Source organism: Mustelus asterias, chromosome 5, assembly GCF_964213995.1.
Source record: "Mustelus asterias chromosome 5, sMusAst1.hap1.1, whole genome shotgun sequence".
Taxonomy (NCBI): domain Eukaryota; kingdom Metazoa; phylum Chordata; class Chondrichthyes; order Carcharhiniformes; family Triakidae; genus Mustelus; species Mustelus asterias.
This window is the reverse complement of record NC_135805.1, coordinates 7269160-7291791: the sequence shown is the minus strand read 5'-3', so window position 1 is coordinate 7291791 and position 22632 is coordinate 7269160. Positions and strand designations below refer to the sequence as shown.

The following is a 22632-nucleotide window of genomic DNA, read 5'->3' as shown; positions in this document are numbered from 1 at the left end:
GTGACTAGGGCGGTTGATGGAGGAGAACCGGTGGATGCGGTGTTTTTGGATTTCCAAAAGGCGTTTGATAAGGTGCCCCATAAAAGGCTGCTGAAGAAGATTAGGGCACACGGAGTTGGGGGTAGTGTGTTAAAGTGGATTGGGGACTGGCTATCAGACAGGAAGCAAAGAGTCGGAATAAATGGGTGTTTTTCCGGTTGGAGGAAGGTAACTAGTGGCGTGCCGCAGGGATCGGTACTCGGGCCGCAACTGTTTACCATTTATATAGATGATCTGGAGGAGGGGACGGAGTGTAGGGTAACGAAGTTTGCAGACGACACAAAGATAAGTGGAAAAGTGAATCGTGTGGAGGACGGAGAAGATCTGCAGAGAGATTTGGACAGGCTGAGTGAGTGGGCGAGGATATGGCAAATGGAGTATAACGTTGAGAAATGCGAGGTTATACACTTTGGAGGAAATAATAACAAATGGGATTACTATCTCAAAGGAAACAAATTAAAACATGCTACCGTGCAAAGGGACCTGGGGGTCCTTGTGCATGAGACGCAAAAGCCCAGGCTGCAGGTACAACAGGTGATCAAGAAGGCAAATGGGATGTTGGCCTATATTGCGAGGGGGATAGAATATAAAAGCAGGGATGTCTTGATGCACCTGTACAGGGCATTGGTGAGGCCGCAGCTGGAATACTGTGTGCAGTATTGGTCCCCTTATATGAGGAAGGATATATTGGCATTGGAGGGAGTGCAGAGAAGGTTCACCAGGTTGATACCGGAGATGAGGGGTTTGGATTATGAGGAGAGGCTGAGGAGATTGGGTTTGCACTCGTTGGAGTTTAGAAGGATGAGGGGGGATCTTATGGAGACTTATAAGATAATGCGGGGGCTGGATAGGGTGGAGGCGGAGAGATTCTTTCCACTTAGTAAGGAAGATAAAACTAGAGGACACAGTCTCAAAATAAAGGGGGGGTCGGTTTAAGACAGAGTTGAGGAGGAACTTCTTCTCCCAGAGGGTGGTGAATCTCTGGAATTCTCTGCCCACTGAGGTGGTGGAGGCTACCTCGCTGAATATGTTTAAAGCGCGGATGGATGGATTCCTGATTGGTAAGGGAATTAAGGGTTATGGGGATCAGGCGGGTAAGTGGTACTGATCCACGTCAGATCAGCCATGATCTTATTGAATGGCGGGGCAGGCTCGAGGGGCTAGATGGCCTACTCCTGCTCCTATTTCTTATGTTCTTATAAACGTCATGCCCGCGTGGTGAGTGGGGGCCGGGGTCGGCGGTGCTTCTTCAACTCTCGGGGTCCAACACACCAGGTCCTCACTTGTGAGGACCTGTACCAAAGCCCACCCAAAGAATAGCATTGAACTTTCAAGCAAAAACTGGTATCAGTACATGGAAAAAACAGGAAAATTGATCCAAACTGAAGGTGAAACATAGGTAAACTGATATGTTTTTTCTGATACTTAATTGTCCTTAACAATTAATTTACACACACATTATCATTATGCTTACCTGAAAGATCTGTAATCTTGTGCTGGCTTCTGCAGGTGCAATACCTGCAACCATAGGACCTTCCTAAAACAACAGAAAATGATATAACGTTCTCAAAATTCTCTATTAATCTAGAAAGATTAATGTATATTTCTAAATGAACTTTAAGGCTGAAATGAAAGAATTCAGATAATGTGAGAAACTCCAACCAGAAAGGGTACGTGGCTGATTTCAATATTAATGATATCATTGACAAGCCCTGGACACTATCGTTCAGGCTCACTTGCCTTAGCCCTCTTGCCAGTCAGGGTCCTCATGAGCAAGAATCACAGATGGTCCCCACCAATGGGAATCAGACGTGACAGACTTGCCAGTGGGAACAGAGGCCATTAAATCTCCCCGTGTGGTCTGGCCCCCTGGCAATGCCAAGGGGGTGGGGGGGGGATGCTGAGGTGGCGGGCCTGAAGTGGATGAAACCTGAGGGATGGTGGAGCCTGACAGGAGGAGGTGGGTGGGAACTCCATAGGGAAGGAGGAAAGGGGGTAACTCTGCAGGGTGGGGGCAGGTTGATCAGTGGGGACAGTGATCATGGGGTTGGGGCGAGCTACAGGCATGTCCCATCCCCCTGAGGCCACACATACCTTTATGCCCCTGGTTAACCTGTTGTAAACTGCACCAACATCATGCAAAGCAGGTCATCGCCAGCAAGGGGTAGGGAAGATCCCAAGTCATGTTCTCACCAGCAAGAACTGCAACTTACTGATCTTCAGCCCCCGCTGGCAACCTTACAGACAGCGAGTGTGATCTCAAGATTCCACCCATCATGATGTGCACAGGAATCCAATTGCCATTTGAGAGCTTGCACCATAAACGTTCCACAGTTTCATCTTGTGAAATTTATAAACTATTTTTCTATAATGTGAAGTGCAACTGTTCCCTCTGGAATATGCAAATATAAGGCAGACATTTATGCACTTAAAATCCGACTGAGCCTCGGGACCATGGTGACTCAGCAATATGACTCTGAGTAATTTTCTTTCTGGGTGAATTTTTTAGTACCGGCCCATTAAGAAGGCACTTTTGGGTTTGGCATCTGAGGTCGGAAAAATATACAGATGGGTACACATAAAATGGCTGCCTGGCACATAAACAGTCACCTGGGAAAGAGACATTAAACAGGCACTGACTTTCAGTACAGACAGCCACCTGAGATTAAAACATAAAGGACAGACAGCTATTCAAAGTTAAACATGCAGGAATCAAATCCTACAGGAAGCCAGCCAGAGCTTGAGGCACTCTTTAGGATAAGGACAATAGGGGTAGATAACGAGATTAGCTACAGGTGGGATCGGGAATACATAACTGCAGGAAAACCAATTACTGTAAATTACTATATGAATAGACCGAAACTAAAACCATTGATGGTCACTGACGAAGGAAATGTATCCATTCATAGAACAATGCGATGTTAACATGCTTATGCCTGTATCTGTCTGTATTTGTCTATAACAATCGATCACCTACTTGACTACAACGATGTGATAATGGCTAGATGTCCGGTCCATCTATTGTGTAAAGGGTATACAGATGGACTGCTCCTATTGTCTCATTGAGAGAAGGTTTGCTGCTTGTTAGTGCCTTTTCTCCACGAATCTTCGTTAAAATAAAACTGTATTCTTGAAACCTTCAAGCCTGACTCAGTGGTACATTTCCCACAACAGCATCCAACTACGCAGAGAGGCCCGGAGTAGCAACCAGGAGCCACATTGAGAACATAGAGCACGATCTCACGAAAACAATTCTGGCCGGAATCTTATGACCATTCACACTGGTGGAATTTTCCCATCCGGCTGCAGTGAACAGAGATTTGATTGGGTTCCTGATTCTCCGTCCTTGCCACACCGGGAGTTGAACATAAATGGCCAATAAGATGACACTCTCTAAGTGCCGAACGAGTGAGAAAATAAGAGAGAATGGTACCAATTATTTCGGCAAGTCGTGAGTCGCAATATTACAGAACTCAATGCAAAAAAAGAGCCTCAATGTGAGTTTTGCCAGTAAAGGGGGTGGAGCCTAAGCTCACCAGTGAAGTTGGCTGCAGAGCGCTTGTGGCACCAATGCACAGGTGCTCCAATCTCCCAGTGAACTGGGAAATTTCCTGCCACCACCCAGCCGCCCCACGACATTGCCTCCCACCCCTCTTCACCGATTGCTTCCTGTGCTGGTTCCTGCCCGCTCCTGCCAGGTTCTGTGAACCCCACCCTATGATCACCCTCTGTCCGCAGAGCTCCCTCACCCCTGCTGGTAACTCCCTGTGGTGAACCATCGTTGGTTCCCACTGGATAGTACTGAGCCAGGGGCTGGCCAGTACTACAAGGATGTACATATGTTACTGTTGGGTTGTGCTATTGTTGCTGTGGGGGTTAGGGTGGGGTTGTTACACCTTTGTACTGTAGTGTTGTGGCACATCCCAGTCGGGCTCCGCCTCCTGGGAGAGGTATAAGACTCCCTGCTCTGGCCGGGACCCCTTCAGTCTGGGATAGTGTATATAAGTTCTGGCAGCTTCATTACAGTAAATAAAAGCCTTTCATTTACTGAGTTTCAGGCCTCGTGTTTGAGTAGCGCATCAATTTTATTTACTGTCATTAAACTCTCGTCGAAGAACAAAAAAGAGAGAGAGTATGGAGCAAATTCTGAAGCCGGAACGCCTTACGCTAGATCCACGTGCGGTGGGCGCTTCTAACACCTTCGACCACTGGCTGAAGTGTTTCGAAGACTACCTGGCAGCCTCCGCAGCGGTCACCACAGATGATGACAGACTCCGGGTCCTCCATGCGAGGGTAAGCGACACTGTCTACCTCGCGATCCGTGCGGCCACCGATTATACTAAGGCCCTCGAGCTTCTGAAGAAGCGCTATATCAAACCACCCAATGAGATACACGCTCGTTACCTCCTAGCCACTCGACGACGGCAGTCTGGCGAAACGATGGAGGAATATGCGAACGAGCTCCTACAGCGAGCCAGGGGCTGTAACTGCAAAGCTGTGTCGGCTGAGCAGAGCATGAACGACCTCGCCCGAGATGCGTTTGTGGCCGGGGTCGGATCATCGTACATTCAACTTAAACTGTTGGAGAAGGGTAACCTTAACCTTACCCAGGCCATCGAGCTAGCAGAGATGCTCGAGACAGCCTCCAAAAGCTTAGTATGAAATCCGGAGGACCATGTGGAGACAACGTGGCAGGAGCAGTCGCCAATCCCTCCTCGTCCCTCGAGTTCGAAATGCTGCGTAATGGCATGCTCACACTCGGACCAGATGACGGCAGCAGCCCCGGGCGGCCCGCGGTGCTATTTCTGTGGGGGAGCGAAGCATACTCGGCAACGGTGTCCCGCTAAAGCTGTGTTGTGCACCACATGTGGTAAAAAAGGGCACTATTCAAAAGTGTGCCGATCTAAACCCAGAAACGGCAGTGGGGCCTACGATTCTTCAGAGCTCGGGTCTTCGTCGTCGAAGTCATCGCGGGGTTCGTCCACGTGCGAGGCCAGGACGACGCCATTACAGTCGACGGAGTCGGAGGAGTATGACCACCAGGGGTCGCTGAGTTTGGCGCCCTCACCCACGTGCGACTCATGGGAGCGGCCATGTTGGTCGACACTGACCACGAACGACCAGCAGGGGTCCTCCTCATCGATTTCAGCTGCCTGCAGTGGCGCTCATGAACCAACGGTGGCGTCGATCATCCTGGACCAGGCCAAGCCTCATAGACTTGACAAATCTATGATGAATATCCAGGTAAATGACCACGTGATTTATTGTCTGTTTGACAGTGGGAGCACTGAGAGCTTTATCCACCCAGACACTGTGAAGCGGTGTGGACTCCAGATTCAACCTGCCAAACAGACAATCACTATGGCATCAAGGTCCCGGTCTGTTGCCGTGCTAGGGAGTTGCGTGGTAACCTTGAAGGTGCAAGGCACAGTTTACGAGCGTTTCAAGCTCCTCGTGTTGCCGTATCTTTGCGCGCCAATACTTCTCGGACTAAACTTCATGGTCCACTTGAGGAGTGTAATCCTACAGTACGGTGGGCCACTCCCTTCACTGGCAGTGGGAAAACAGCAGCAGCCTCCAAATTGCCCAACGCGCCCCGCCTGCAGCCTCTCGACGCTGAAGATCACCACACCCTCCTTGTTCCAGAATCTTGTGTCAGGCTGCAAGCCCATCGCGACTAAAAGTAGGCGTTACAGCGCTGAGGATCGGATCTTCATTAGATCTGAGGTTCAGCGGCACCTCAAAGAAAGGATCATACAACCCAGCGCTAGTCCGTGGAGGGCGCAGGTCGTGGTGGTCAAGAGCGGGAACAAACCCCGGATGGTCATTGACTACAGTCAGACCATTAATCGATATACGCAGCTGGATGCGTATCCCCTCCCGCGCATATCTGATATGGTCAATCAGATTGCGCAGTACCGGGTGTTCTCTACCATAGACCTCAAGTCTGCCTACCACCAACTCCCCATTCGCCCAGAGGACCGACAATACACGGCTTTTGAGGCGGATGGTCGCTTGTATCACTTTCTCAGGGTTCCCTTTGGTGTCACCAATGGGGTCTCGGTCTTCCAGCGTGCTATGGACCGAATGGTGGACCAGAACGGGCTGCGGGCTACCTTCCCCTACCTGGATAATGTCACCATCTGCGGCCATGACCAGCAGGACCACGACACGAATCTCCTGAACTTCCTACGCACTGCATCTCGCCTGAACTTGACCTACAACAGGGAGAAGTGTGTGTTTCGTACGTGCCGTTTAGCCATCCTAGGATACGTGGTGGAAAACGGGGTCATTGGCCCTGATCCAGACCGTATGCGCCCCCTTTCTGAACTTCCCTTGCCTGCTAGTGCAAAAGCACTGAGAAGATTCTTAGGCTTCTTCTCTTATTATGCGCAGTGGGTTCCCAACTACGCGGACAAAGCCCGTCCGCTCATTAAGGCCACGACTTTTCCCTTAACGCCAGAGGCCCGATTGGCCTTCGATAAATTGAAAGCCGACATCGCGAAAGCTACGATCCACGCTGTAGACAAGTCCATCCCCTTTCAGGTGGAGAGCGATGCATCTGATTTCGCCCTGGCCGCCACACTTAACCAGGCGGGCAGGCCCGTCGCATTTTTTTCCGCACCCTCCAAGGCCCCGAAATTCGGCATTCAGCGGTGGAAAAGGAGGCCCAGGCCATTGTGGAGGCCGTCAGGCACTGGCGCCATTACTTGGCGGGAAAACGGTTCACCCTGATCACGGACCAGCGGTCCGTGGCGTTCATGTTTAACAACACGCAGAGGGGCAAGATCAAGAATGACAAGATCTTGCGGTGGAGAATTGAACTCTCCACCTATAACTACGACATCATGTACCGTCCAGGGAAACTCAATGAGCCCTCGGATGCCCTCTCGCGTGGAACATGCGCTAGTATACAGGAGGACCGTTTGCAGGCCCTCCATAATGACCTGTGCCATCCTGGGGTCACTCGGCTCTACCCCTTTATAAAAGCCCGCAACCTGCCTTACTCGGTGGAGGACGTCAGGTCAGTAACAAGGAGCTGTCGGGTTTGCGCGGAATGCAAACCGCACTTTTACCGACCTGACCGGGCACATTTAGTCAAGGCCACTCGTCCCTTCGAGAGACTGAGTGTCGATTTTAAGGGCCCCCTTCCCTCAACAGATCGGAATGTGTACTTCCTCAATATCATTGACGAGTACTCTCGGTTCCCTTTTGTTGTTCCCTGCTCTGATACATCCGCTGCCATGGTTATCAAGGCATTCCGTGATCTCTTTACCCTGTTCGGGTACCCCGGCTACATCCATAGCGACAGGGGCTCGTTGTTCATGAGCGATGACTTGAGGCAATTCCTGCTCTCATACGGGATTGCCTCTAGTAGGACCACGAGCTACAACCCTAGGGGTAATGGACAGGTGGAACACGAGAATGCTACTGTCTGGAAGGCTGTCTTACTGGCGTTGAAGTCAAAAGGTCTTCCAGTCTCCCGTTGGCAAGAGGTGCTCCCTGATGCGCTCCATTCTATTCGCTCCCTCCTGTGTACGGCAACCAATGCTACTCCCCACGAGAGGATGTTCTCATTCCCTTGGAAATCTTCCTCGGGGACCTCATTACCGTCTTGGTTGACGTACTCAGGACCCGTCCTCCTGCGGCGACATGTAAGGGCCCGCAAGTCCGACCCGTTGGTCGAACAGGTCCATCTCCTCCACGCCAACCCTCAGTATGCCTATGTGGCATACCCTGACGGGCGAGAGGACACAGTCTCGATCCGAGACCTGGCGCCAGCAGGGGACGTAGCAACCCCTGTCGCTCCCATATCCCCTGTTACAAACCCTTTATCTCTTGTTTCTTCCCCGGGCACGGCGCGGGCAGCATCGGGACCATTGCTGAACCATTTTACTCCCATGTACAGCTTGCCTGAGCCCAGAAGATGGTCACCACTGCAGGGCGTGTCAGGATCCCATGGACTACCGTCACCTCAGGGTCAACCGGCCTGTAAGTCCGTGGAAGAACAGCTGGACGCCGCCTTGGGGAGAACGCCACCGCAAGTGCCTACTCCGGTGTCACCGCCGGTATTGAGGAGGTCACAACGACGGTGCGGTCCCCCTGACCATCTGAACTTATAGACTGCTGACACTTTATTCTGTTTTTTGTACCCCGCCGGCCTTTGTTCTCAAAGGAGGGGTGAATGTGGTGAACCATCGTTGGTTCCCACTGGATAGTACTGAGCCAGGGGCTGGCCAGTACTACAAGGATGTACATATGTTACTGTTGGGTTGTGCTATTGTTGCTGTGGGGGTTAGGGTGGGGTTGTTACACCTTTGTACTGTAGTGTTGTGGCACATCCCAGTCGGGCTCCGCCTCCTGGGAGAGGTATAAGACTCCCTGCTCTGGCCGGGACCCCTTCGGTCTGGGATAGTGTATATAAGTTCTGGCAGCTTCATTACAGTAAATAAAAGCCTTTCATTTACTGAGCTTCAGGCCTCGTGTTTGAGTAGCGCATCACTCCCCATCTGCAGTGTTCCACCTCTAATGATCATACCCCCGTCTGCAGAGCACCCCCTTACACACTGATTGCCTCCCCTGCAGTGTTCTCCCCCTGCAGAGCTTGGTTCCCCACCCCTGGTCACTCCCCATCTGCAGAGTTCTACCCCCAACAATCACCTCTCCATCTGCAGAGCTCCACCCGCAATTGATCACCACTCCTGCAGTGTTCCCCCTCTTGAGAAGCTCCCTCCTCCCTGCAGAGCTCCCTCTTGCCTCCCCACCTTGCAGTGCTCCCCCCTTGCCTCCCTACTTTGCAGAGCTCCTTCCCCTGCAAAACTCTCCCCTTGCCTCCCACTCGTTCTAGCCCCACTCCGACTCAGGCTCCATCTCCACTCAGACCCACACCCTTGACACTGCCCTGACACAGTTATGGTGCCCAGTAGGCAGTTCCAGGGTGCTTGGGCAGTGCCAGGTTGGCACTGTCCCATTGACACTCTGTGGCCATGCCGCCAACCACCCAAGGCCTCTGATCCCCCCAGCGAGGCCATCACATCTGGTGGAGACAAGCTGTGATTCTGACCAGTATGAAACTCAACAAGTGAGGGGTTGAATGCAAATGAGCCCAGACGATAGTATCCGGGACTCACTAATGATATATAAAGTGCGTCATTAATATTTAAATTGGCATCACGTCCTTTCTGGGTGCAAAGCCGATTTCACCAGTGAAACAGGGCTGGTAAGGATGTGTGAGGCACAAAAATTAACTTGAATCTTATCACCTCACCTTTCCAAACGATGGACATAACAAAGTCGTAAGATTACACCCATTATTTTTGAAAAGACCCTTGCGTAAGTATGTTGGTGGAACTATGTTGGACAGCACAGCTACAGAAGCAAAATGAGAAGGAACATGGCTGGCAGAATGGGAAAGGTAACCACACAATTTACAAATATTTGTCCAATCTTCTGACCGATCACCCTTTGCAGCATGTGCATTTTTTCTTTCAGTTTAATAATATTGTTAATGGATGGTGCATCCTTCTCACAGAATATTTCTTCACGCTGAGAGTTATGAAATATATCCTTAAAGATGTTTGCCACTGTTACTCTACAATCCTACCTTTTAACCCATTTTCCCAGTTCACCTTAGCCAATTCGTCCTCATTCTCTTGAAATTACCATTACTTAAGTTTAAGGCATTTGTGTTGGACCCAGACTTCTCACCCTCAAATGTAAAACTCCATCATGTTATGATAACAGTTGCCTTGAGGCTCCTTTAATATAAGACCATTAATTTATCTCGTTTTATTGTACATTAACAGGTCTGGTATTGGAACATACTGCTCTAAGTAGTTGGATGAATACACTCTGTGAAGTCATCTTCTGAGCCACCTATGCTAATCTGATTCATCCAATCCATATGAGGATGTGCAGGATATTCTGGAGGGTCTGAAAATAGATAAATCCCCTGGTCCGGATGGGATTTATCCAAGGATTCTCTGGGAGGCAAGAGAAGTGATTGCAGAGCCTCTGGCTCTGATCTTCAGGTCGTCGTTGGCCTCTGGTATAGTACCAGAAGATTGGAGGTTAGCGAATGTTGTCCCATTGTTTAAGAAGGGGAACAGAGACTTCCCCGGGAATTATAGACCGGTGAGTCTCACTTCTGTTGTCGGCAAGATGTTGGAAAAAATTATAAGGGATAGGATTTATAGTTATTTGGAGAGTAATGAATTGATAGGTGATAGTCAGCATGGTTTTGTGGCAGGTAGGTCGTGCCTTACTAACCTTATTGAGTTTTTTGAGAAAGTGACCAAGGAGGTGGATGGGGGCAAGGCAGTGGACGTGGTATATATGGATTTTAGTAAGGCGTTTGATAAGGTTCACCATGGTAGGCTTCTGCAGAAAATGCAGATGTATGGGATTGGGGGTGATCTAGGAAATTGGATCAGGAATTGGCTAGCGGATAGGAAACAGAGGGTGGTGGTTGATAGTAAATATTCATCATGGAGTGCGGTTACAAGTGGTGTACCTCAGGGATCTGTTTTGGGGCCACTGCTGTTTGTAATATTTATTAATGATCTGGATGAGGGTATAGTTGGGTGGATTAGCAAATTTGCTGATGACACCAAAGTCGGTGGTGTGGTAGACAGTGAGGAAGGGTGTCGTAGTTTGCAGGAAGACTTAGACAGGTTGCAAAGTTGGGCCGAGAGGTGGCGGATGGAGTTTAATGCGGAGAAGTGTGAGGTAATTCACTTTGGTAGGAATAACAGATGTGTTGAGTATAGGGCTAACGGGAGGACTTTGAATAGTGTGGAGGAGCAGAGGGATCTAGGTGTATGTGTGCATAGATCCCTGAAAGTTGGGAATCAAGTAGATCAGGTTGTTAAGAAGGCATATGGTGTCTTGGCGTTTATTGGTAGGGGGATTGAATTTAGGAGTCGTAGCGTTATGTTGCAACTGTACACAACTCTGGTGCGGCCGCACTTGGAGTACTGTGTGCAGTTCTGGTCCCCACATTACAGGAAGGATGTGGAGGCTTTGGAGAGGGTGCAGAGGAGGTTTACCAGGATGTTGCCTGGTATGGAGGGGAGATCCTATGAGGAGAGGCTGAGGGATTTGGGATTGTTTTCGCTGGAAAGGCGGCGGCTAAGAGGGGATCTTATTGAAACATATAAGATGATTAGAGGTTTAGATAGGGTGGATAGTGATAGCCTTTTTCCTCTGATGGAGAAATCCAGCACGAGGGGGCATGGCTTTAAATTGAGGGGGGGTAGTTATAGAACCGATGTCAGGGGTAGGTTCTTTACCCAGAGGGTGGTGAGGGATTGGAATGCCCTGCCAGCATCAGTAGTAAATGCGCCTAGTTTGGGGGCGTTTAAGAGATCCGTAGATAGGTTCATGGACGAAAAGAAATTGGTTTAGGTTGGAGGGTCACAGTTTTTTTTTTAACTGGTCGGTGCAACATCGTGGGCCGAAGGGCCTGTTCTGCGCTGTAATGTTCTATGTTCTATGTTCTATATGAAGATTATAATCACCTATGATTATTCCAGTGCTTTTCTTATAAGCCTCAGTTATTTCTTCCCCCATATTCTTTCCTCCAACGCAAGTACTTTAAATTAGTCTATAAACTAATCCAACAAGTGATTTCTGACTTTTGCTAATTTGATCTCAATCCAAATTGATTCAACATTTTGATCTTTTGAACTAAGGTCATCTCTCAATAATCTCCTAATGTTACCCTTAATTAACAGAGCTTCCCCACTACCTTTTCATAGCTTCCGTCTTTCTGAAATCAAAAATAGCCTTGAATAGTTGGGCACAGCCTTGGTCACCTTGCAACAAGGGTAGAAATTTCCATTCTCTACGCACACTGCTGTTTAGGCAAACACTGTTTTTGGTTTGGCTGGAAGCTCACTTTGCTTCTTACTTCCCTTTGAAATTTAACAAATGAACACAACTATCTTTCTTTCTGCAAATTTATTTCACTTATTATTTAATTGTAGCAAAATTCAACTCAGCCATAAGTGCATGTCTTTCACTCCTAGATTATTTGATGTCCTTGACCCTTGCAGTCCAATTCATTTGTTTCAGTAAATTAGTCACACACATAGATGCAAACACACACGCACACATCTCCTTTTCAAGGATGGTAAGGATGAGAGATAAATACAAGTCTTGTTACTGATGCCCACATCCCATGAAAGAGTAAAAATAGAGAATCCTTTCCAGTTTCTGTATTCAACTGATATAATTTTACCAAAACTTACTTTTTCATACTGTCGCCCATATTTGAGCACCTCTTTCTGGAAAATATCCACTGACTCCAACAAGTTAGCCTTAAATTTGGGTTGGACTTGCACCAATTCATCTTGCACATTTCTCTGTTAAGACAAGCAATTATATCACAAAATCAAGCAAACAGCATACTCCCAGGTCTTCCAATTCTTAGAGTTAGCTGGTCATTTGATTTGACAATTTAAAAATAAACAAGTAAATGCAAAGGACAGCAAAACAGGGTGACATTGTTTACAATAAAAAATGAAAACATCTACATGTATTACATACAGCTTCAAATTTACAAAAAAAGATCAAGTCCAACAATAAAATCAAGTTGTAACAAGTTGTAAGAATATAAAAGCAGGGATGTCTTGATGCACCTGTACAGGGCATTGGTGAGGCCGCAGCTGGAATACTGTGTGCAGTATTGGTCCCCTTATATGAGGAGGGATATATTGGCATTGGAGGGAGTGCAGAGAAGGTTCACCAGGTTGATACCGGAGATGAGGGGTTTGGATTATGAGGAGAGGCTGAGGAGATTGGGTTTGTACTCGTTGGAGTTTAGAAGGATGAGGGGGGATCTTATGGAGACTTATAAGATAATGCGGGGGCTGGATAGGGTGGAGGCGGAGAGATTCTTTCCACTTAGTAAGGAAGTTAAAACTAGAGGACACAGCCTCAAAATAAAGGGGGGTCGGTTTAAGACAGAGTTGAGGAGGAACTTCTTCTCCCAGAGGGTGGTGAATCTCTGGAATTCTCTGCCCACTGAGGTGGTGGAGGCTACCTCGCTGAATCTGTTTAAAGCGCGGATGGATGGATTCCTGATCGGTAAGGGAATTAAGGGTTATGGGGATCAGGCGGGTAAGTGGTACTGATCCACGTCAGATCAGCCATGATCTTATTGAATGGCGGGGCAGGCTCGAGGGGCTAGATGGCCTACTCCTGCTCCTATTTCTTATGTTCTTATAATAATGTGCAATATAGCTAATGTATTCATAATACAAAAGGTACAGTTTTTTCATATTTACTTAAAGCCTTGGAAAATTTTCAGAATTTGACAATGTGATGGGCAGGGGAGAGAGAGGCAAACTGAACTTGTTTATTTTTCTCCCCATCTCCATGTGCAGAGGTAGTTTAGTTCTTGAAATAGACTATGTCAAATTTCCCCTCACCCTGTTTGTGATGTCAGATTTTATAATCTCACTTTTGGGTCAAATCAGGAGAATTGCTCATTCATACCAAATCCAAAGGATGGTTGTTGCAATTACATTCACACAGACAAAAGAAAGGAATAAGAAAGAAGTTATACTCTTCAGTGTGAAAAATCGAAAGAGCATTGTTTAAATAGCTATACATTAGGAAGTGTGGATGCACAAAAGGATCGAGCTGTCCTTGAATAATAGTCAATGAAAGTGGAGAGGCAGGTGCAGCAGGGAAGTAGGAAGGCATATAGTATGATAAGCCTTCATTGCAAGAGGTTTTGAATTCAGAAGTAGGGATGTCTTACTGCCTTGGTAAGACTACACCTGGTAAATTGTGTACAGTTTAGGTCTCCTTACCCAAGAAAGGATAAACTTGCCATGGAGGGAGTACGGTGAAGGTTCATTAGGTTGACACCAGGGTTGATAGGACTGTCCTATGAGGAGAAATTGGTTTGACTGGGTCTGTATTCACTCGAGTTTGGAATGATGAGAGGAGATCAGACTTAAACAGTTAGACGTTTATCAGGGTTAAACTCCATCTGCCACTTTTCGACCCAGCTCTGCATCCTATCAATGTCTCTTTGCAGCCTTAAACAGCCCTCCACCTCATCCACTACTCCACCAATCTTACATAGAACATAGAAAAAATATAGCACAAACAGGCCCTTCGACCCACAGGTTGAGCCGGTCATGTCCCTACCTACCTAGGCTTATATATAGGCTTACCTATAACCCTCAATCCTATTAAGTCCCATGTACTCATCCAGAAGTCTCTTAAAAGACCCTATCGAGTTTGCCTCCACCACCACTGATGGCAGCCGATTCCACTCACCCACCACCCTCTGAGTGAAAAACTTACCCGTGACATCTCCTCTGTACCTACTCCCCAGCACCTTAAACCTGTGTCCTCTCGTAGCAGCCATTTCAGCCCTGGGAAAAAGCCTCCGAGAATCCACCCGATCTATACCTCTCAACATCTTGTACACCTCTATCAGGTCACCTCTCATCCTTCGTCTCTCCAAGGAGAAAAGACCGATCCCCCTCAGCCTATCCGAATAAGGCATGCCAACCAATCCAGGCAACATCCTTGTAAATCTCCTCTGTACCCTTTCAATCATTTCCACATCCCTCCTGTAATGAGGCGACCAGAACTGAGCACAGTACTCCAAGTGGGGTCTGACGAGGGTCTTATAAAGCTGCATCATTATCTCCCGACTCCTAAACTCAATCCCTCGATGGCCAGCACACCATACTCCTTCTTAACACCTCCTCTACCTGCGAGGCCAATTTAAGAGTCCTATGGACCCGGACCCCAAGGTCCTTCTGATCCTCTACGCTGTTAAGAGTCTTACCCTTGATATTATACTCCTTCATCCCATTTGACCTGCCAAAATGGACCACTACACATTTATCCGGGTTGAAGTCCATCTGCCACTTCTCCGCCCAGTCTTGCATCCTATCTATGTCATGCTGCAGCTTCTGACATACCTCCAACCTATCCACAACACCGCACGGTAGCACAGTGGTTAGCACTGCTGCTTCACAGCTCCAGGGTCCCAGGTTCGATTCCTGGCTCGGGTCACTGTCTGTGTGGAGTTTGCACATTCTCCTCGTGTCTGCGTGGGTTTCCTCCGGGTGCTCCGGTTTCCTCCCACAGTCCAAAGATGTGCGGGTTAGGTTGATTGGCTGGGTTAAAAATTGCCCCTTAGAATCCTGAGATGCGTAGGTTAGAGGGATTAGCCGGTAAAATATGTGGGGGTAGGGCCTGGGTGGGATTGTGGTCGGTGCAGACTCGATGGGCCGAATGGCCTCCTTCTGCACTGTAGGGTTTCTATGTTACTCAACCTTCATGTCATCGGTAAACTTACCAACCCATCCCTCCACTTCCTCATCCAGGTCACTTATGAAAATGACAAACAGCAAATGACAAATGACAAACAGAACAGATCCCTGGGGCACTCCACTGGTGACCGACCTCCATTCAGAAAAAGACACATCTACAACCACTCTCTGCCTTCTGAGGCAAGCCAGTTCTGGATCCACAAGGCAACAGCCCCTTGGATCCCATGCCCTCTCACTTTCTGGAGAGGTCTTGCATGGGGGACCTTATCGAACGCCTTGCTGAAGTCCATGTAAACCACATCTACCGCTTTTCCTTCGTCAATGTGTTTGGTCACATTTTCAAAGAACTCCACCAGGCTCGTAAGGCACGATTTGCCTTTGACAAAGCCGTGCTGACTACCTTTGAGCATACTAAACTTCTCTAAATGTTCATAAATCCTGTCACTCAGGATCTTCTCCATCAAGTTACCAACCACTGAGGTTAGACTCACCGGTCAGTAATTTCCTGGGCTATCCCTATTCCCTTTCTTGAATATAGGAACCACATCCTCCAATCCTCCGGAACCTCTCCCGTCTCCATCAACGATGCAAAGATCATCGCCAGAGGCTCTGCAATCTCTTCTCTCGCCTCCCATAGTAACCTGGGGTACATCCCATCCGGTCCCGGCGACTTATCTATCTTGATGCTGTTCAAAATTTCCAACACATCCTCTTGGTGTCATCAGCAAATTTACTGACCCACCCTTCAGCCTCCTCCTCCAAGTCATTGATAAAAATCACAAATAGCAGAGGACCAAGCACTGATCCCTGTGGAACACCGCTGGTAACTGGTCTCCAGTCTGAAAATTTTCCATCCACAACCGCCCTCTGTCTTCTATGAGATACAGTAAGGAGTCGAACAACACCAGGTTAAGTCCAAAAGGTTTGTTTGGTAGCAAACGCCACTAGCTTTCGGAGCGCTGCTCCTTCGTCAGATGGAGTGGAAATCTGCTCTCTCATTCTATGAGATAGCCAGAGGGTGTCGAGGTCCTGATGGGGAGGCATGTCGGGGCACTGATGGGGAGGTATGTCGGGGCGCTGATGGGGAGGTATGTCGGGGTGCTGATGGGGAGGTATGTCGGGGCGCTGATGGGAGGTATGTCGGGGCGCTGATGGAGGGTGGAGGTTGAGGTCCTGATGGGGGGGCATGTTTGAGCCTGATTGGAGGGGGGGGTTGCATGTCGGGGTCCAGATTGGCGGGGGGGGTGCATGTCGAGGTCCTGATGGGGGGGGCATGTTTGGGCCTGATTTTGGTGGGGAGGGGGATGCATGTTGGGGTCCAGATGGGGGGGGGGGGCATGTCGGGGTCCTGATGGGGGCATGTCAGGATGCTGATGGGAGGGGGCATGTTGGGGCCCTAATGGGGGGTAGGGGGAATGTCGAGATCCTGATGGGGGGGCATGTTGGGGTCCTGATAGGGAGGCATATGGAGGTCCTGATGGGGGCATGTTGGAGTCCTGATGGGGAGGCATGTGGGAGTCCTGACGGGGACCATGTCGGGACGCTGATGGGGGGAGTGACAGGTTGAGGTCCTGATTGGGGGGGTGGGCCATGTCGGGGTCCTGACGGGGGCCATGTCGGGGTCCTGACAGGCACCATGTCGGGGTCCTGACGGGCGCCATGTCGGGGCGCTGATGGAGGGGGGGGGGGGGAAGAGAGGTCGAGGTTCTGATTGGGGGGGGGGGGGCATGTCAGGGTCCAGACGGGGGCAGGTAGAGATCCTGATGGGGCATGTGGGAGTCCTGATTTGGGGGGGGGGCATGTTGGGGTCCTGATGGAGGCCATGTGGGGTTTCTGATGGGGGGGGGCATATCGGGGTCCTGATGGGGAGGCAAGTGGGGGTTCTGATGGGGGGGGCATGTTGGGGTACTGATGGGGGGGCATGTCGGGGTCCTGATGGGGGGGCATGTCGGGGTCTTGACGGGGAGGCATGTGGGGGTCCTGACGGGGAGGCACGTGGGGGTCCTGATTGGGGGGGTACAGGAGAAGAAAGGTTAAAATCTAAAGTTGTTGATCTTTGATGTGATCTTCTGGTGCTGCTGTTGTCATTTTATTTGATTTATTATTGTCACATGTATTAATATACAGTGAAAAGTATTATTTCTTGCAGGCTATATAGACAAGAGAGAAGGAAATGAGAGAGTGCAGAATGTAGTGTTACAGTCATAGCTAGGGTGTAGAGAAAGATCAACTTAATGCAAGGTAAGTCCATTCAAAGTCTGATGGCAGCAGGGATGGAGCTGTTCTTGAGTCAGTTGGTACGTGACCTCAGACTTTTGTATCTCTTTCCCGACGAGAGTATGTCGATGAGAGTGGAAGAGAATATGTCCGGGGTGCATGGGGTCCTTAATTATGCTGGCTGCTTTGCCGAGGCAGCGGGAAGTGTAGACAAGAGTCAGTGGATGGGAGGCTGGTTTGCGTCAATGGGGTTATTTGCAGTTTGCACCCTCCGCCGCTGGGGAGTACATGAGAGTGAGGTTGCTATTGATGGGACTGGAATATCTCACTAGCAGGAACGACTCGAAAATCCCACCCATAGTTTCCTGTTTGAGAACAAAGAACATTACAGCACAGGAACAGGCTCTTCGTCCTCCAAGCCTGCACCGATAATGCTGCCTGACTGAACTAAAGCCCCCTACCCATCCGGGGACCATCTCCCTCTATTCCCATCCTGTTCATGTATTTGTCAAGACGCCCCTTAAAAGTCACCATCGTATCTGCTTCCATTTCCTCCCCCAGCAGCGAGTTCCAGGCGCCCACTACCCTCTGTGTAAAAAAACTTGCCTCGTCCATCTCCTTTAAACCTTGCCCCTCGCACCTTAAACCTATGCCCCTAGTAATTGACTCTTCCACCCTGGGAAAAAGCTTCTGACTGTCCACTCTGTCCATGCCTCTCATAATCTTGTAGACTTCTATCAGGTCTCCCCTCAATCTCCGTCGTTCCAGTGAGAACAAACCAAGTTTCTCTAACCTCTCCTCATAGCTAATGCCCTCATTACCAGGCAACATCCTGGTAAATCTTTTCTGTACCCACTCCAAAGCCTCCACATCCTTCTGGTAGTGTGGCAACCAGAATTGAACACTATATTCTAAGTGCGGCCTAACTAACGTTCTATAAAACTGCAACATGACTTGCCAATTTTTGAACTCGATGCCCCAGCCAATGAAGCACGTTCTCCCCATGTCTGCGTGGGTTTCCTCTGGGTGCTCCGGTTTCCTCCCACAGTACAAAGATGTGCAGGTTAGGTGGATCGGCCATGCTAAATTGCCCTTAGTGCCCCTAGATGTGTAGTTACGGGGATTCGTGGGGTAAATATATAGGGTTACGGGGATAGGATGGAATGCTTTCAGAGTGTCAGTGCAGATTGAATGGGCCGAACTTCTGCACTGAAGGGATTCTATGATTCTGTGAATTCTATTGGCCACTGATTAGTCCATCTGACCAGCCTGTCTATATCCTCCTTTAATCTAAGGCTATCCTCCTCACTATTTACCACCCACAAATTTTCATATCATGAACAAAAGTATTGATCAACAACCCTCCTACATTCAAATCTAAATCATTTATATAAAACAGAAATAGCAAGGGCGCCAACACTGATCCCTGTGGGACCCCACTAGACACAGTTTTCCAGTCAGAAAAATACCTCTTGATGATCACGCTCTGCTTCCCGCCACTCAGCCAATTCTGGATCCAATTTGCCAAATTTTCTTGGATCCCATGGGCTCTTACCTTCACTATCAATCTCCATGTGGCACCTTGTCAAAAGCCTTGCTGTAAGTCTGAGTAGACTATGTCAAAATGTATTGCCCTCATTTACATACTTGCTAATCTCTCAAAAAATTCAATCAAGTTGGTCAGACAGAACCTCCCATTAACAAAGCCATTCTGACTGTTCTTGCATAGGCCTTGCCTCTACAAATGCAAATTAATTCTGTGTCTCAGAATTGCTTCCAATAGTTACGCGATCACTAGGTTAGACTAACTGGCCTGTAGTTTCCTTGTTTATCCCTTCTTCTCTTCTTGAACAATGGTACCATATTGGTTGTCCCCAGTCCTCCAGCACCTCTTTTTATCTCCTTCCTTGCCTCACGCAACAGCCTGGGTACATTTCATTCGGCCGTGAAGATTTATCTAGTTTTAAGTGTGCCAGACCACTCAGAACCTCCCCTCTGGCATTGTTAATTTCTTTAATTGCATCACAGTCCTTCTCCCTGATTTCCATACCCATGTCGTCCCCCTCACTATTGAGCACCAAAGTATTGATTTAGATCCCTAACCATGCTCTTCTTTTGATTTGAAAATCAAAAACCCTCCGGCTCCATGCACAAATTTCCAGTGATCCATAATGGGCCCTATATTTTCCCTAGCTATCTTTTTACCCTTAATAAACTTGGAAAAAATTTTAGAATTTTCCTTAATTTTACTTGACAGTATTCTTTCATGTCATCTTTTTGCTCTAATTTCCTTCTTAAATTTTCATTAAATCTTCTTAAATATTTCATCAGGCCCCTGGGCCTGGGCCTGATGAAATATATCCTAGGATTCTTTGGGAGGCAAGGGATGAGATTGCAGAGCCTTTGGCTTTGATCTTTGGGTCCTCACTGTCCACGGGGATGGTGCCAGAGGACTGGAGAGTGGCGAATGTTGTTCCTCTGTTTAAGAAAGGGAATAGAAATGACCCTGGTAATTATAGACCGGTTAGTCTTACTTCGGTGGTTGGTAAATTGATGGAAAAGGTCCTTAGGGATGGGATTTACGACCATTTAGGAAGATGCGGATTAATCCGGGATAGTCAGCACGGATTCGTGAAGGGCAAGTCGTGCCTCACAAATTTGATTGAATTTTTTGAGGAGGTAACTAAGTGTGTTGATGAAAGTAGGGCAGTTGATGTCATATACATGGATTTTAGTAAGGCGTTTGATACGGTCCCCCATGGTCGGCTTATGATGAAAGTAAGGAGGTGTGGGATAGAGGGAAAATTGGCCGATTGGATAGGTAACTGGCTGTCTGATCGAAGACAGAGGGTGATGGTGGATGGAAAATTTTCGGACTGGAGGCAGGTTGCTAGCGGAGTGCCACAGGGATCAGTGCTTGGTCCTCTGCTCTTTGTGATTTTTACTAATGACTTAGAGGAGGGGGCTGAAGGGTGGATCAGTAAATTTGCTGATGACACCAAGATTGGTGGAGTAGTGGATGAGGTGGAGGGCTGTTGTAGGCTGCAAAGAGACATAGATAGGATGCAAAGCTGGGCTGAAAAATGGCAAATGGAGTTTAACCCTGATAAATGTGAGGTGATTCATTTTGGTAGGACTAATTTAAATGTGGATGACAGGGTCAAAGGTAGGGTTCTGAAGACTGTAGAGGAACAGAGAGATCTTGGGGTCCATATCCACAGATCTCTAAAGGTTGCCACTCAAGTGGATAGAGCTGTGAAGAAGGCCTATCGTGTGTTAGCTTTTATTAACATGAGTTTAAGAGCCGTGGGGTTATGCTGCAACTGTACAGGACCTTGGTGAGACCACATTTGGAATATTGTGTGCAGTTCTGGTCACCTCACTATAAGAAGGATGTGGAAGCGCTGGAAAGAGTGCAGAGGAGATTTACCAGGATGCTGCCTGGTTTGGAGGGTAGGTCTTATGAGGAAAGGTTGAGGGAGCTAGGGCTGTTCTCTCTGGAGCGGAGGAGGCTGAGGGGAGACTTAATAGAGGTTTATAAAATGATGAAGGGGATAGATAGAGTGAACGTTCAAAGACTATTTCCTCGGGTGGATGGAGCTATTACAAGGGGGCATAACTATAGGGTTCATGGTGGGAGATATAGGAAGGATATCAGAGGTAGGTTCTTTACGCAGTGAGTGGTTGGGGTGTGGAATGGACTGCCTGCAGTGATAGTGGAGTCAGACACTTTAGGAACATTTAAGCGGTTATTGGATAGGCACATGGAGCACACCAGGATGATAGGGAGTGGGATAGCTTGATCTTGGTTTCAGATGAAGGTCGGCACAACATCGTGGGCCGAAGGGCCTGTTCTGTGCTGTACTGTTCTATGTTCTATGTTCTGTGTTCTATTAAATTCCCTCTTGCCCATTCTATATTCCTCTAGGACTTCTGCTGCCTTGAGTTCTCTTTATTCAATGCTGTATATCCCACGATATTTAGGTTTCACTGGATTTGTTAGTCCCACCTTTTCACTTTACTGGCACATGTTGGCCCTGCTTAGTTCCTCCCTAGTTTTTTCTTGAATGCATCTCACTGTTCTGCCACAGATTTACCTAAAAATGTCTGCTCCCAGTTCATTCTAGCCATATCATTTCTGATCTTATCAAATTGGCCTTCCCCCAGTTTAGAACTTTGATTTCAGGTCCATCCTAGTCCTTTCCATAGCAATCTTGAAGCTAACTGAGTTATGATCACTGTCTGAAAAATTGTCCCCCATTTATACTTCAACCACTTGCCCAGCTTTGATACTTAAAATTAAGTCCAGAACTGCCCTATATCTTGTAGTATTTTCTACATACTAGCTTAAAGGGCTGCATGGTGTCACAGTGGTTAGCACTGCTGCCTCACAGCACTGGGGACCCGGATTCAATTCCCGGCTTGGGTCACTGTTTGTGTGGATCTGCACTTTCTCCCCGTGTCTGCGTGAGTTTCCTCCCACAGTCCAAATATGTGCAGGTTAGGTTGATTGGCCATGCTAAATTGACCCAAGTATCAGGGGAATTAGCAGGGTAAATGAGGGTTATGGGAATAGGGCCTGTGTGGGATTGTGGCCAGTACAAACTCGATGGGCTGAATTGCCTCCTTCTGCCCTGTACAATTCTATGATTCTCGGAATTGCAGATCATAGAATTGTTACAGCAAAAATCAGGGCTGTTTATATGAAATACTCTCCTGCCTGTAACACTTACATTTTATTTTACATCTATGGCCTCTCATTCTACCCCCTGTGAGGCAGCAGTGCTAATCACTGTGGTTAGCATTACAGCGCCAGGGACTGGGTTCGATTCCAGCTTGGGTCACTGTCAGTGTGGAGTAGTCTGCATGTTCTCCCCGTGTCTGCGTGGGCTTCCTCCGGGTGTTCAGGTTTCCTCCCAAAGTCCGAAAGACATGCTGGTTAAGCGCATTGATCATGCTAAATTCTCCCTCAGTGTCCCCGAACAGGCGCCAAAGTGTGGCGACTCGGAGATTTTCACAGTAACTTCATTGCAATGTTAATGCAGGCGTACTTGTGACACTAATAAATAAT

The 22632-nt window shown here is 48.2% G+C and overlaps 1 protein-coding gene across 1 annotated transcript in view; it reads right to left on the bottom strand.

Moving 5' to 3' along the window:
* LOC144493944 (dynein axonemal heavy chain 8-like) overlaps nucleotides 1-22632 on the bottom strand; it is a 1661706-nt gene that overhangs the window by 803604 nt on the left and 835470 nt on the right. The window contains exons 36-37 of the mRNA XM_078213521.1: nucleotides 12291-12404; nucleotides 1514-1576 (exon numbers count right to left, since the gene is read on the bottom strand). Coding sequence (XP_078069647.1) covers nucleotides 1514-1576; nucleotides 12291-12404 — 177 coding nt within the window. The remainder of the gene's footprint in view (nucleotides 1-1513; nucleotides 1577-12290; nucleotides 12405-22632) is intronic.